The sequence below is a fragment of the Nannospalax galili genome, unplaced genomic scaffold (assembly GCF_000622305.1).
Source record: "Nannospalax galili isolate Female #2095 unplaced genomic scaffold, S.galili_v1.0 scaffold637, whole genome shotgun sequence".
NCBI lineage: Eukaryota > Metazoa > Chordata > Mammalia > Rodentia > Spalacidae > Nannospalax > Nannospalax galili.
Window position 1 is genome coordinate 563,644 of NW_008340411.1, and position 16,231 is coordinate 579,874.

At 46.0% G+C, this 16,231-nt stretch overlaps 1 protein-coding gene across 1 annotated transcript; it reads right to left on the bottom strand.

Annotated features, from left to right (window-relative positions):
• Nucleotides 1-9,868: 9,868 nt before the first annotated feature.
• LOC108490973 lies at nt 9,869-15,192 on the bottom strand. The gene is given in 7 exon segments (XM_029564658.1): nt 9,869-11,518; nt 11,725-11,928; nt 11,995-12,299; nt 12,302-13,972; nt 13,975-14,328; nt 14,331-14,538; nt 14,842-15,192. Coding segments are annotated over 7 exon segments (4,743 nt in total).
• Nucleotides 15,193-16,231: the final 1,039 nt, after the last annotated feature.

Sequence of the window (16,231 nt, forward strand, 5' to 3'; positions counted from 1 at the left end):
TTTTCACTGCTTTTAAATTTTATTTATTTATTTATTGACGGATTGATTTTTGAGGCAGTCTTGCTCTGTAACCCAGGATAGCCTCATACTTGTAATTCTCCTGTCTCATCCTCTCTAATACTGAGAGATTTTAGGCATGTGTCGCTACATATGACTTGCTTCATTTTGTATGTGTGATTTAAACCTGCCATTTTGTTCTCTCTCTCTCTCTCTCTCTCTCTCTCTCTCTCTCTCTCTCTCCTTTTTTTTCTTTTTGTGATAGCATGCCATGTAGTCCAGGTTAGCTTAGAACTCCTGATCTTCAAAAACAAAACAAAATAAGCCTGTTGTGATGGCATAATCCACACATTGTAAGTTTAAGGTCAGCCTATTTACAAAGTGAGATCTTGTCTCAAGGAAAAACAAAGTCATTTTTTTCTTCAGGTGTGTACATGTGGGTGTGGTATACGCATGGATGTGCATGTGTGGTTGTGGATATGCACCTGAGTGCCAGAGGCCAACATGGGGTGCCTACTTCAATTTCGCTCCACCTTGTTTTTTTTGAGATTAGGTCTTTCACTGAATCTAGAATTTGCTGATTCAGCTAGTTAGCAAGCCTCCAGGATCCATCCAGGATTATAGATGTGTGCCACCAGGCCTGACCTTTATGTGGGTGCTGGGGGTCCAAACTCAGATCTTTATGCTTGCACAGCAAGCATTTTGCCCACTTAGCCATCTCCCCAGTCCTATGCTTTGATTATTATTACTATTATTATTGTTGTTATTATTAATTATTATTCTAGGGATTGAACCCAGAGCACTCTAGCACTAAGCCACATCCCTAGCCCTATTTCTTATGACAATGATGATCAGACATGCTCTAGACCAATCATGGAGGCTGTAGTAGGGGAGGGGAGTGGAAGTGCTTTGTGATCTATGAAAGTTCAGTCTGGGGCTGGAGAAATTACTCAGTGATTAAGAGCACTGACTGCTCTTGCAGAGGACTCGAGTTCGGTTCCCAGGACCCACATGGTGGCTAACGACCATCCATAACTCCAGTTTCAGGGGACCTGACACCTTTTTCTGACCTCCACAGGCATTGCATGATACAGGTGCACTTACATACATGCAGACAAAAACACTCATACACATAAAATAAAAATAATAAAATATTTTTTAAAGTTTTTTTAAGTTAAATAAACTGCCCTTTATTTATTTTTCAAACAAGTCCTAGATGTCCATCCACCTGCAGCTGTTCTAGAAGGGTAGTGCCTTCCTATTGCTGCTGTGATGTTATTTGCAAAATATTCACTGATTTTTCTGAGTATAGTCCAGTGAGCTGGTGACTTCATTCATAACTCTCTTGTCATTTGTTTTCTGTGGTCACCGGCTGTAGCTGCTCTCCTCTGGCTATGGCCACTCTCCTGCTCTCTTAGTTCCTCCCATCAGTCGTCCAGTCTGGACCCCAGGGCTGGTGAGGAGACTGTGTCAGCATTGCAGCATTCAGACACAGGAGACCAGGTTCAGTGACACAGGTCTGCTTTATTGCAGGAAGGCACAAGCTTATATAGGGATAGTGGTCCAATCACAGCACAGCAAGTAGGATACCTTATTAGCATAACAGGTTTAGCATCCTATCACAGTACAGAAAGTAGGATACCTTGATTCTAAGGGCGGTGATTAGGGAGTGGCGAGCTCTAAGCATCAGTCTCATGATCTGCCAATGGGAGCAAAATGTCACAAGGCGTTCCTTGTGGTTCCAGCAGTCGGCCGATGCCTCAGGCCTGCTGTATGGCTGTCAATAAGACTTCCACTCTAGGCTCAAGCCTGTCTCCCACAGTTTTCCACTCTGGCCTTGTTAATGTTTCTTTCTGTAGCCCAAGTATTGAAATGCCCTTAGACAGGGAGATCAGCTGAGATGGCTCCTTACCATTGGTCGTCAATTTCATCATCTTGGTTGCTGCAATTATTGCATGAGATTGAATGCTGGTATTACTGAATGGAAGTTCCTTGAGAAAATTTTAGAACAAGCTTGCCAACAAAAAGATGGTATCTCAGCTGGGGGTGCCAGTGCCCTGAAATTCTCTTATCGTAATGCTGTCTCTTGTTTAATACACTGCTAAAGGAATTTTAAGGGGTTTTAAAGGAGTTTTAAGACCACTGGTAATCAAAGTTTACAAATTCCCAAACCCACTGAGAGATCTAAAGTTAAGGTTTTGTTTGTTAATGTTTGTACTTTTGTTCCCTGCCTTAAAACAGCTTAAGCTCTCAGGCATTGTTCTCAATAAACAAAATTGTTTATAAATATGCTGATAATATCAAGTAAAGGGTCATGGGAAAAAACTGGTCCAATTTTATCATCTTGATATTGTCCTGCTTCAAAGGTTAATGTAAGAACTGAGATTTTTGATTTTTGGGGTTTTTTTGGTCTTTTTGAGACAGGGTCTTCCTGTAGCCCCAGCTGGCCTGAAACTCACTATGTAGACCAGGCTGGCCTTGAACTCACAGAGATTTGCTTGCCTCTGCCTCCCAAGGGCTAGGATTAAAGGCATGTGCCACCACACTCGGCCCAGGACTGAGATTTTTGAAAAGAAACTCCTGCCCTTCTTAAAGCCATGACTCGGTAACTTTATAGTTACTGGTAAATGTGTTAGTTTTTATATTATTTTTACGTTTATTTATTTACTTACTTATTTTGTGTGTGGGTATGTGTGCATGCCACAGTATGCTTGGGGAGGTCATTGGATAACCGGTGGGAGGTGGTTCTTTTTTTCCACTGTGTGGGTTCTGAGGATTGAAGTTAGTTCATCAGGCTTGGCAGCAAGTGCCAATTTCTACTGGCCTGCATTTCCTTTTATTTTACTTTGGTTTTTTGTTTCTTTGTTTTGTTGTTATTGTTATTTTGAGACAGAATTACCTTTAGCCCCAGCTGGCCTCAAAGTTGCCTTGTAGTCGAGGATGACCTCTCAAGAGAGTATTGGGATTATAGGTATTCACTATCGTACTTGGTTTATGCAGTTCTGGGGATGGAACCCAGGGTTTCATGCATGTTAAGCAATCACTCTACAAACTGAGCTACATCCCTAGTCCCCCAGTTATTTTTTAGATTTGTTTTGTTTTTCCAGTTTTACTATGTAGCCTTAGATGGCCTAGAACTCACTAGGTAGAACAGGCTGGTCAGTTTATTTATTTATTTTTTTTATTTTATGTGTATGCATGTATTGCCTGCATACAGGTAAGTGCACCTGTGTCATGCAATGCCCACAGAGGTTAGAAGAGGCTGTCAGATCCCCTGGAACTGGAGTTACAAACAGTTGTTAGCTGCCATGTGGGTGCTGGGATTCGAACCCCTGTCTTCTGCAAGAACAGTTAGTGTTCTTAACCGTTGAGCCATCTCTCCAGCCCCCCCCCATAGTTACTTTTAAAAACAGTTTTATTGATGGCTGGTTGTGGTGGCACGCGCCTTTTATCCCAGCACTTGGGAGGCAGAGGCAGGTGGATCTCTGTGGGTTCAAGGCCAGCCTGGTCTACATAGTGAGTTCCAGAACAGCTGGGGCTACAGGGAGACCCTGTCTCAAAAAGACCAAAAAACAAAAACAAAAACAAAAACAAAAAGTTTTATTGAGATATAATTCATATAGAACATAATCCACCCATTTAAAGTGAACAATAGAATAGTTTTTAGTATAGTCACAGAGTTGTACAACTACCACCACAAGCAATCTTAGAAAATTTTCAGCAACCAAAAAGAAGCATCAGACTGGAGATCAAATCCAGGGCCTTGCATATACTATGAACTATATCACCAACCCTTGCTCTTTTGAGATGGGAAGCTCACTATATAGCCCAGGCTTGCCTCAAACTTTTGATCCTCCTGTCTTCCCCTCTCAAATGCTGATACTACGGCATATGTCACTACACCAGCAAGAATCGCTTTACTTGGGAGCCATCATATCCGACTCCCAACTCTCCCCACTACCTTCAAACTGCTTAAGAAATGTAGGTGAGCAAGAATCTTCTTTTCCCCCTCTGAAGTTCAATAAAGGAGCCTGCTGGAATAGACTTAAAACAGGCTAACAGAAGAAAGGGCAGTTTATTATATGAATAGGCACACCATTGAACCCTGACAACCCAGTAACCCAATGAGATGCAGAAGTTCATCACACTCTTCATAGGGGAGAAGGAAGCGGAGGATGTAAGCAAATTTAGATGAAGGCATGTGATTTTTAGAGGAGATAAATGAGCTCTAGGAACAAACATTATCTCAAGACAAATTTGGACTTTAGATGTGATATCTGCCCCAGTTTCCTTCCTGTGATACGTATCAATTTTTCCAGTTGATGAGATATCTGGTAAAGAGATTAACAAGGAGTGGGTATAAGCTGCTCATAGTGTCACAGTGCTACATGCCTCAGGAGGTTGAGGCTGGAGGTTAGTGAACTTGGGACCAGCTACAAAATAAAATGAGATTGTCTCAAAAGAAAAAAAACAAAACACCAAAACAAAGCAATAAAAAAAAAAAAACCCTCACAGTTGATTTTATTATGGATGATCTAAGGAAACTTAAGAGAATACCCTCCTCTGTATTTCCCTGCTCTCCATCTCCAGTGTACTTTCAACTGGAAGTCCAAAGTGGATATCATTTTTGGAGCTCTAACTCTTGGTCTTTAGATTTGCCTATTCTGAATATCACATGGAAATGAAACCATCTATAGGTGTGCTCTGTGCGATCCGGTTTTGTTAATGGAGGATGAAGGCTGGGAAGGTCTCAAAGACAGAAACTGGGCCTGGAGAGATGGCTCAGCGGTTAAGAGTACTGACTGCTCTTGCAGAGGATCTGGGTTCAATTCCCAGCACCCACATGGCGGCTATGAACCCTTTTTAACTCCAGTTCCAGGGGAATCCAACACCCTCTTCTGACCTTTGAGGCATTGCACAACACAGGTGCACTCATATACATGCAGGCAATACACTCACACATAAAATAAAAATATTAAATATATTTTTTTAAAAAGACAGAAACCGCCGGATGTGTGTGGTTGGCGCACGCCTTTAATCCAAGCACTCAGGAGGCAGAGGCAGGCAGATCTCCTTGAGTTTGAGGCCAGCCTGGTCGACATAGCGAGTTCCAGGACAGCTGGGGCTACAAGGAGACCCTGTCTCAAAAAGACAAAAAAAAAAACAAAAAAAAAACAAAAAACCAAACAAACCAGAAACCAGATTGAGACCTCTGCCCAGTGTTTTCATGTACTTGTCACCATCCAAGAAAGAATTTAGCAAAGAGATAAAATAAGGGGTTGGGAGGAAGTTTATTACTATACTGGGCAAAGGTAAACATTCAAGAGGGAAATAGTCATCTCATGTCCCTGGGTTTTCATGTGGCTCATTTTAAGGCTAAACTTTAATGGATGGGAAGATTATTTTCTAGTTAAGACAGGGGGAAGGTGGAGAATTCTAGGAATGTGTTGGAATTTGCCCCAGAATAGGGTTTACTCCCCTTTTCTGTCCTAAAATGAGGTTTTCAGATATGGTGTGGCATCAGGTGCATGATGGGAGCAGGCAATCTTGCCAGGCTGATAAAATGGAGATGTTAATAACGAAGCAAAGGACAGTTAAGCCAGTGGTCAATCATGATTGGTCCTAGCAGGTTTTTGATGGTCACATGTTATCCTGCTCTCTGGCCACCTTGCAATTAGCCTCTTTCCTTTCCCTCATGGCTATCTTTTATTTTATTTTTTGGTCTTTTAGAGACAGGGTCTCCTTGTAGCCCCAGCTCACCTGGAACTTTCTATGTAGACCAGGCTGGCCTTGAACTCACAAATATCCATCTGCCTCTGTCTCCCAGGTGCTGGGATTAAAGGCATGTGCCTTTTTTTTTTCTTTCTTTTTTTAAATTAAAACAAAATTTTATTATTTTCATTTTGTGTATATGAGTGTTTTGGCTGCGTGTATGTAAATGTACCATGTGTGTGCAATGCTCTGCAGAAGCCAGAAGTGGGTGTTGGATCCCCAGGAACTGGAGTTACAAACGGTTGTTAGCTGCCATGTGGGTGCTGGGAATCAAACCCAGGTCCCCTGGAAGAACAATTGTTCTTATCTGCTGAGTCATCTTTCCAGCCCCTCCCTTATGGCTATCTGGTGTATCTCAGTCAACTTACAAGTTTTTACCTTTATGGTAGTTCAAATGTATAGCTAGGGCTGAGGGAGTGGCACAGGGCTCCAGCACTTGCCTAACATGGGCGCAACCCTGGATTCTATCCCCAGCACGTGAAAAAGGAGAAACAAAATTTAAAAAAGAGACAATGAGAAAGAGAACTAGGAGAGATGGCTCATGCCTGTAATCACAATACTTATAAGGCAGAAGTAGGATTGCCATGAGTTTGAGGCCTTCCTGGTCTACATATAATGCATAGTAACACCAGAGAGAGAAAGACAAAGAAAATTAAACTGAAAAAAAGGTAGGCATACCAATATTACCACTCTGCTTTTTTTTTTTTTTTTTTTTTCCGGTCTTTTTGAGACAGGGTCTCCCTGTAGCCCCAGCCAATTTGGAACTCATTATGTAGACTATGATGGCCTCAAATACACAGAGATCTGCCTACCTTTGTCTACTGAGTTCTGGGATTAAAGGCGTGCACCACCATGCCCAGCTCAACTTTAATTTTTTAAGTTTTAGTTTTGTTTTTATTTATGTGTATGTATATGTGTCTGTGAGTATATTCCACAAGTGTGCTGATGCCCAAAGAGACTAGAAGACTGTGTCAGATCCCCTGAACCCGGAGTTACAGGCAGTTATAAACCACCTAATATGGGTGCTGGGAACTAAACTCAGGTCCTCTGGAAGAGCAGCAAGTACTCTTAACCACTGAGCAATCTCTCCAGCCCCAACTTTAATTTTCTGTTTGCTTGTTTCTTGAGACAATGTCTCCCTGTAATCACAGCTGGTTTGGAACTTGCTATTTAGACCAGACCAGATCTCACAAAGCTCCATCTGCCCCTGCCCCCTGAACACTGGGATTACAAGCATGTACCACCATGCCCAGCTCTAACTGTAAATTTTGTTATTTTTGGTCTTTTTGAGACAGGGTCTCCCTGTAGTACCAGCTGGCCTGGGACTTGCTATATAGACCAGGCTGGAGTCAAACTCACAGAGATCCACCTGCTTCTGCCTCCCAAGTGCTGGGATTAAAGGTGTGCCCCACCACCAGCCACACCCAGTGGAAGTCAGAGAGCAACTTTCAGGAGTTGGTTCTCTCTTTCTGTCATATGGGTCCTGGGAATCAAACTCAGGTTGTTAGGCTTGCCAGCAGGGGCCTTTCCTGAAGCTGTACCATTTTATATTCTCACCAGCATTGTATCAAGGTTCCAACTTATCTATCATATTTCCCTCTTTATCTTTTTTTATTATAGCTGTCTTACTGAGTGTAAAATAGTATCTCATTGCTGATTTGATTCCCCTAATGATTAAAAATGCTGAGCATCTTTTCTTGTACTAGTTGATCATTGTGTATCTTCTTTGAACAAATGTCTATTCCAATCCTTCACCCTTTCCCCCCTTTAAAAAGTTTATTTTTATTTTATATGTATGAGTGTTTTGTCTGCATATATGTGTTTGACCCCCAATCTGGGGTACCCAACGTTCTCGGGAGGCCGCACCCCAATAACTCAGTCCCCAGACCAGGAGATGCAACAAGCAAGAGGATTTTATTGGGCGTCTGTGCAGACGGGCCTCTGCCTCACTCGGAAAGGAGAAGCCCCGAGCTCAGCTTACAGGCTGCTTATAAAGGTAAAAACCACAAACCACAAGCCAAGAAAAGCAGAATCAGGAGGGGGGATTTTTCGGGTGATTTCCAGCTTGGGCGAGGAGCATAAAAAGGTCAACTCTTTCTCAGCAGTTTAGAATTATTTTTCATTTTTACTTCCTTGTACAACTTTCTTTAGCCTGACTGGATTTGAATCCATCATTAATTCTTCATATGTATGTGTACCCACATGTGTGCCTGGTGCCCTTGGAGGCCAGGAAAGTGTATCAGATCCTCAGAACTGAAGTTACAGATGACTGTGAGCCACCTCATGAATGCTGAGAATGGAACCCAGGTCCTCTGCAAGGGCATTCAGTACTCATAACTGCTGAGCCATCTCTCCAGCCCTTCCTTTGCCTTATTTATTTATCTAATATTTATTTTGTTTTTTTGAGACAGGGTTTCCCTGTAGCGCTTTCAAACCATCCCTGTTTGGATTCACATTCTTTTTGCCTTTTATCTAATCTCTGGCGGAGTTTAGTCATAGAATCTCTAACAACCCCTGAGTTTTCAGCATAGAAACAGCATTCTTTGCCTAGAGCTGCACAGAGTCCTCCTGGGTTGGGGCTCTTTTGGTGTGGGAAGCATGGATCCAGGCCGAAATCCCGTCTACCTTGAGGGCCGTGGGTGTAGTCAGGAGAACCATGTAGGGTCCTTTCCACCGTGGTTCAAGGGTCTTTATGTTGTGTCTTCTCACGTACACCTGATCTCCAATTTGGTAGGAGTGAGGCGTTTGTGGACTACCAGGCCGGTAGACAGCAGCCAAGGGTCTCCAAACCTGGTTCTGGATTATCTGGAGAGCTTGGAGTCTTGTTTTAAGGCTGGGGTTGTCAAAAGAAGAGGGCAAGGGGGACAAGGTTACATTGAGGACAGGAGGCGGTCCTCCAAAAAGGATTTCATAGGGGGTTAAGCAGTGTATAGCAGGAGTATTTCTAGCCTGAAATAGAGCTAGAGGTATGAGCTGCACCCAGTCTTTAGTGCCAGTCTCTAGAGCTAATTTAGTTAAGGTCTCTTTAATAGTTCTATTCATTCTTTCTACCTGTCCTGAACTTTGGGGTCTGTAAGCACAATGTAATTTTCAATTAATCCCCAATGCTTTGGCCACTCCCTGACTTACCTGGTCGGCTGCGGTGGTGTTATTGAATGCTCCTAGTGTAGCTATGCCTTCGTAATAAGGGGGTGCTGCTGCTAAACACAGCCAGCAAGATTCAGTCAGGTTGGAGTCTGTCTGTATAATGGCCTTATATGCTCCTTGAATTAAATTGAACAGTCGGTCCCCCGTGGGTGAAACTTTTTGACTCGGGGGGCTGGAGGTCTGTTTTGACAGGATATTGGCGGGGGAAGTACCAGAAAAAGGGTTGGGGAGGTGCTGTGAGGTAACTTCAGGTATTAAGGCTGGCGGGGTATTTGGGTAGCTGGGGATGGGATTTTGGATAGGTAAGACAGGGTTGGGGCCTATAGCTATTGAATAGGAGGAGGTGTCTCTTTTAATAGTGAACAAGAGGCCAGGATCTGTTCCCTCCTTGTATATCCTAATTCCCCAAGAATGTCCCTTGTCCCAATCTGTGGCCTTCTTTCCTGCTGTTGTGAATTCTATCCGGAGGGGGTGGCACCATTTACCTTGACAGTCCTGATTAGGAACATTAGGGCTCTTATGAGAATAATTTGCTTTTACAGTGATGTAATCCCAGGATGAGGATGGGGACCACCAGGTGTCCCCAGTTGTTTTGCATCCCCAGTTTTTACAGTAAAAGTAGTCCCTCTCTCCACATTGGGAATTGAGCCGCTTATCTCTATGGTTACTTGGACAGACATAGAAGGTTAACAGACACAACATGGTTCGTTGTTTTTCACGACACCCTCCCCATGTTAAGTGGGGCCCTCCGAACAGAGGGTAAGCTTCCGGGCCGGGTATTTTATCAGGATCTGTGAAGTCTGGTATGTCCCAGGGCACTGGTGCTCCTTGGGTGCCATTTTGTGGGTTTCAAACACTACAATACCCATTTGATTAATTACCCGCCAGATGGTCAGCATAGGGAGATGGGGGCTTTCTTGACTGGGGACAAACCTACAAACAAGTAGAATCATTAGGTATCTCTGGAGAGTCTTATTTTTAGAGGGTTGGATGTCTTGTGTAGATGCCATTTTCCAGTGTCTTCCTGGGCCGGGGCTCTCTTGGCATGGGAAGCGTGAATCCAGGCTGAAATCCCATCTACTTTGAGGGCCGTGGGCATAGTCAGGAGAACCATGTAGGGTCCTTTCCACCATGGTTCAAGAGTCTTTACGTTGTGTCTTCTCACATACACCTGATCTCCAATTTGGTAGGAGTGGGGCGTTCATGGACTTCCAGGCTGGTAGACAGCAGCCAATGGCCTCCAAACCTGGTTCTGGATGATCTGGAGGGCTTGGAGTCTTGTTTTCAGGCTGGGGTTATCAAAAGAAGAGGGCAAGGGGGACAAGGTTACATTGAGGACAGGAAGCGGTCCTCCAAAAAGGACTTCATAGGGGGTTAGGCCATGTATAGCAGGAGTATTTCTAGCCCGAAATAGGGCTAGAGGTAGGAGCTGCACCCAATTTTTAGTGCCAGTCTCTAGAGCTAATTTGGTTAAGGTCTCTTTAATGGTTCTATTCATCCTTTCTACCTGTCCTGAACTTTGGGGTCTATAAGCACAATGTAATTTCTAATTGATCCCCAGTGCTTTGGCCATTCCCTGACTTACCTGGGAGACGAAGGCTGGGCCATTATCAGACCCAGTTACCTTAGGTAGTCCAAATCGAGGGAAGATGTCTTCAATCAGTTTCTTCACCACAGTCTGGGCTGTTTCCTTCCGGGTGGGGAAAGCTTCAACCCACCCTGAGAAAGTGTCTATAAACACTACGAGATATGTATAACCATATTTTCCTGGGAGTACCTCAGTAAAATCTACCTCCCAGTTAGTCCCTGGTCATGTTCCTCTTTTTTTCATGCCAGAAGGGACCTTTGATCTGGAAGCATTTACCAGGGAACATGAGACACAATCTTCCACTACCTTCTGGACTAGCTGGTTAGGGTCCGGGAAATAATAGAATTGTTCTTCTCTTTCTAGTAGTGTTTTTAGTTTCTTGTGTCCCAAATGTGTCCACTGGTGGAGTTGGGAGATTAGCTCAAGTGCTGCCTCCTGGGGCAGTATGGTTCGATTCTGATATCTCCACATCTTGGTTTCAGGATCCAAGGTAGCATTAAGCTTCCGAACAAGTTTCAGGTCTCGTTCAGTGTAGGTAAAAAGAGCTTCTCCCTCCTTTTCCTCAGCCTTAACCTCCCTTTTTTGTGTCTCAATTTTAGCCTTTAGGTCTGAATGACTGTATAGGACATGGGCGCTTTCTGCTGCCTGGCGGGTGGCTTCATCTGCCATTCGGTTGCCCTGGGCAATTGGTCCCTGGCCTCACTGATGCCCAGGGCAGTGGATGATGCTGACCTTTTTAGGCAGGTACAAGGCTTGCAGAAGGGCCACTATTGTTTCTTTGTTTTTAATGTCCTTGCCTGCTAAGGTGAGGAGCCCCCACCTCTGATAAATTTCTCCATGTACGTGAGCTGTGGCAAACGCATAGCGGCTGTCAGTGTAAATGTTGACCTTTTTGCCCTCTGCTAATTTTAGGGCCTGGGTTACAGCCTCTAATTCAGCCCGTTGGGCTGGAGTTCCGGCCGGCAGGGCTTGGGCCCAGATTATCTTCTCTCCATCAACGACCGCCGCCCCCGCCTTGCACTCACCGTCTCAAAGAAAGCTGCTCCCATCTGTATACCAAGTGGCATCTGCATCGATTAGGGGCTGGTTGGTGAGGTCTTCCCTAGTCCCATGCATCTCCGCAAGTATTTGTTGGCAGTCACAGCCCGTTGGGCCGATGTTCCAGCTGGCAGGGCTTGGGCCCAAATTATCTTTTTTCCATCAACCACCGCCGCCCCCGCCTTATGCTCACCATCTCTCAGAAAGCTGCTCCCATCCGTATACCAGGTGGCATCTGCATCTGGTAGGGGCTGGTCGGTGAGGTCTTCCCTAGTCCCATGCGTCTCTGCAAGTACTTGCTGACAGTCATGTGGAATCTCAGTGCCTTTCTCGGGGGTTGGTAGCAGCGTGGCGGGGTTTAAGATGGCAGGGCTACCAAACTTGATCTTTAATCTCAGTGCCTTTTTCAGGAGCTGGTAGCAGCGTGGCGGGGTTTAAGGTGGCCGGGCTACCAAACTTAATCTTTTCTGATTTAATAGTAGTGCCTGGTAATGGGTCACCCTGGCATTTGACAGTCATCTGTCAGGGGGCTGTCTAATGATGGACTCCACCACATGTGGTGTTATAACAGTCAAGGGCTGACCCATGGTGAGTTTGTCTGAGTCTTTTACCAGGGATGCTATCACTGCCATGATTCTCAAGCATGGGGGCCAGCCAGCGGCTACATTGTCCAGTCTTTTTGAGAGATAAGCCACTGGCCTTTTCCAGGGTCCCAAAGTCTGAGTAAGAACTCCTTTTGCCATCCCATTATTTTCATTAAAGGGTATAGGGGAGCCGCCATTTCAGTGAAACCTGGTATCCACAATCTACAGAAGCCTGCGCTTCCCAAGAACTCTCTGAGTCCTCTGGCTGAGGTTGGCAGGGGGATAGAGGCTACCACCTGTTTCCTACTTTCCGTTAGCCAACATTGCCCTCCCTCCAACCTGCAGCCCAAATAGGTCACCTGCTGTAGGCAGATCTGGGCTTTCTTTGCCGAGGCCCGGTATCCAAGTTCCCCCGGTCTCAATAGGAGAGCCTCCGTACCTTGCAGCCAGCCAGCTTCTGTCTCAGCCGCTAAGAGGAGGTCATCCACATATTGAAGAAGCATAATCTGTGGGTTTCTTACCCGAAAGTCAGCCAAATCATGATGTAGAGCTTCATCAAACAGGGTAGGGGAGTTCTTGAATCCTTGGGGAAGTCACGTCCAGGTCAGTTGCCCCGATATTCCAGCTTCAGGGTCCTTCCATTCAAAAGCGAAAATGGGTTGGCTAACCGGACTCAGTCTTAGGCAGAAGAATGCATCCTTCAGGTCAAGTACAGTATACCACCTGTGACTAGGAGGCAAGGAACTCAGGAGATTATAGGGATTAGGAACAGTGGGATGGATATCTTCTATCCTCCGATTGACTTTTCTTAAGTCTTGAACTGGTCGATAATCATCTGTCCCTGGCTTTTTTACGGGGAGCAGCAGTGGGGTGTTCCAAGGGGACTGACAGGGGTAGAGTATGCCTATTTGTAAAAGTCTTTGAATGTGGGGTCTGATTCCTTCTCGGGCCTCTCTGCTCATGGGGTATTGTTTGATTGAAACCGGGGTCGCAGATGGTTTCAGAGTGACCATTATTGGAGGATGATTGGATGCCAGCCCCGGGCCTCCTGTCTCAGCCCATGCCGAGGGGAATTTAATTAGCCAATCAGATATACCAGGAGTCCCTGCTATCGGTCCTTCATATAACCGATGTTCATCTTCCAGTCGCAGGGTTAACGCGTGTAGTGGAGCTCCATCTTTTCCTTTAAAGATGGCTCCTTTTCTAGTGACGTGGATGTGGGCTCCCAGCTTAGAGAGTAAATCTCTCCCAAGAAGGGGATATGGGCAGTCGGGGACCAGCAAGAACGAGTGGGAGACTTGTCCCGTGCTGAGGTCCACTTTTCTTTTTGTGGTCCATCTGTATGTTTTTCCTCCAGTGGCCCCCTGGACCCAGGCTGTTTTGGAACTCATGGGCCCTTCGGTTGAGGTCAAGACCGAATGTTGGGCTCCTGTGTCTACTATGAAGGTAGTCAATTGCCCCCCTACCTTTAAAGTTACCCTGGGCTCAGGGGGGAGCTCCTGACCCCGACTCCCCTAGTCCCCTAGAGCCAGGACTGGGGTTGTCTTCTTTTGAAGTCTGTTCAGCTTCTTGGGACATTCTTGAGCCCAATGTCCTCTCTCCTTGCAATAGGCACACTGGTCTTTATCCACTCAGGGCCTTCTTTTGTCTCTCAGGTCCCTACCTGGTCCTGCTCCCTGGACTACTGTGGCCAAAATTCGACTTAACTCTTTATTTCTCTTTTTCTCTCTCTTATCCTCTCTAGCTTCCTTTTCTTTTCTGATTCTGTCCTCTCTTTCTTCTAATGTCTCTTGCCTATTATAGATTCTCTCAGCTTCTCTTACTAAATCCTGTAAGGAGTACCCCAAAGGCCTTCCAGCCATTGGAGCTTACCACAAATGTCAGGAGCTGATTGTCCTATAAAGGCCATAATAAGATCTGCCTGATGCTCCTGGGCTATGGGGTCAAAAGGGGTGTACATCCGATATCCCTCTATCAAGCATCTTAGAAACCCTGCGGGGGTTTTATTTTCTCCTTGGGTTATAGCACGTACCTTTGCCAAATTGGTTGGGTGCCTTCCGGCCCCTTTGAGACCCACTATTAGAGTCTGGTGATAAAGATGGAGATGCTCCCTACCGGCCAGGGTCTCGTGGTTCCAGTTGGGTCTGGTCAGAGGAAATCCTTCGTCTATTCCATTTGGGAGCTGAGTAGGTCTCCCATCCTGCCTGGGATGTTTTTCCGAGCTTCTAGGATGACTCGCTGTCTCTCTTCTGTGGTTAAGAGCGCCTAGAGGAGTTGTTGACAATCCTCCCAGGTGGGTTGGTGGGTGAGGAGGATAGACTCTATTAAAGCAGTTAGAGCCTGAGGGTCCTGAGAAAAAGAGGGGTTATGGGTCTTCCAATTATACAAGTCAGAGGCTGAAAAAGGCCAGTACTGGATCTGATCCCCTACGGTTCAGAGGGGAAAAACCTGGGCAGTCCAGGTTCCATCAGAAGGGCCCCCTCTATCCCTCCTCAAGCGGAGTCTGCTAGACGGAGGGGGGGATTGGTCGGGTTCAGTAGAATTGGGAGAGGGATGAGGTAGTTCTTGGGGTCGAGGTGCTTGCACAGGTGGATAGGGAGGCAGAGGATCGAGGAGGGTTAGGGAGGCTTGGTCCTCAGGGAGGACTGGCTTCTGCCTCTTCTTCTCAGGGGAAGACTGAAGGGGCAGGAGGGAAGAAGTGAGATTCGGGGGAGCTGAAGGGGTAAGGGGCCCTTGATCAGTCTCTCTGGTTCCCTGAGGAGGTAGGAATGGCCGTGCCCAAGGTGTGGGGTTCCGGGCCAAGTCTTCCCAGGTGACTATACAGTCTACCTGATCCGGGTGTCCATGTGGTCCTGGGTAGAAAATGTATTCCTTAACCTGTAAGATAGTAGCAAGGTCAAAAGTCCCATCCCTTGGCCATCCTTTTTCAAAAGAGGGCCACTCAGAGGAACAGAGACTCTGCCACTTCTTCTTTCGGACCTCCACTGATAAGTTGTGGGCCCATTCCACGACCTCCTTCCAATATTCCAGAGTTAAGCTTAAAGGGGTAGTTAGTGACTGACCCATGGTGGAGGTTACAGAAGAAAGAGAGAGAGAGAGAAATGAAGATGCCACTCCAAATAATGATGACCAGTGGGTGTGCTTGTGGACGAGTACTTATCGTTGCCCAGTTTTTCTTCTGCGGGGGACGCGAATTTATCTGGGATTCATGCCTGGGACCCCCTTATCCTTTCATGGGAGTCTTTTGGCAGCGAGCGCCCTATGGCTCTTATTTGCTCGACCCGTGCCCATGGGGCTTTTTCAGTGGCTGGAGAGAGGAATGGAGAGGAGAGGGAGATACAGAAAAGCTGTCTTGTCTCCACCCATGCGGGCAGTTGGGGTCCACTAAAAGGGCTAAGAGCCTTTGGCTTACATCAGGGAATGGCCCTGACCAGAAAACCTCAATTGCTCTTTCGCCTTTAACGGTCCCACGCAAAGACTTAGGCCGAGAACAAAAGGAAAGAGAAGGAGGAAGGGAAGGTTTAAAGTAGAGAGTGTAGAGAAAAATACAAAACCAGACCTTCCCCTTTTAAGACATTAACATAGCCATCAAGTACATACACATCACATTGAATCACATTCGTGTGGACCGGTTCTTCTTACACTCAGACACACACTGCACTCACTATTCCCACTTTCAGGATCCTCAAGCACAAATACAGACAACACAAAACAAAAATCCTTGGCGCGTGCTCCCTGACTCACAAACTGAAAGTACAGATCGGGAGGGGAGCAGCCAAGCCAATCTCCCTTCTCCTGGGGTGAGGAAAGCTACGCTGTCCTCCCCACTCCAGATCACTCTGGTCACTAAGGTCAGAGTGTCGGAACCAGGGGTCTCTGGGCACGTCTGCCACTCCCGCTGGTTCCCAGAATACAGATTTACAGGTCCTGTACAGGCACAAATGTTCAGACAGAATGTTCCCAGAACAGGAAATAACTGACAGACATTAAGACCAAGACAAACCACAAGATGTCTGTCCTTACCTCCTGCTGATCTGAGGAAATGGGTCTGGGGGCGACCGAATCCCGGACGAGCCCCCAAATGTTGGACCCCCCGGTTTGGGGT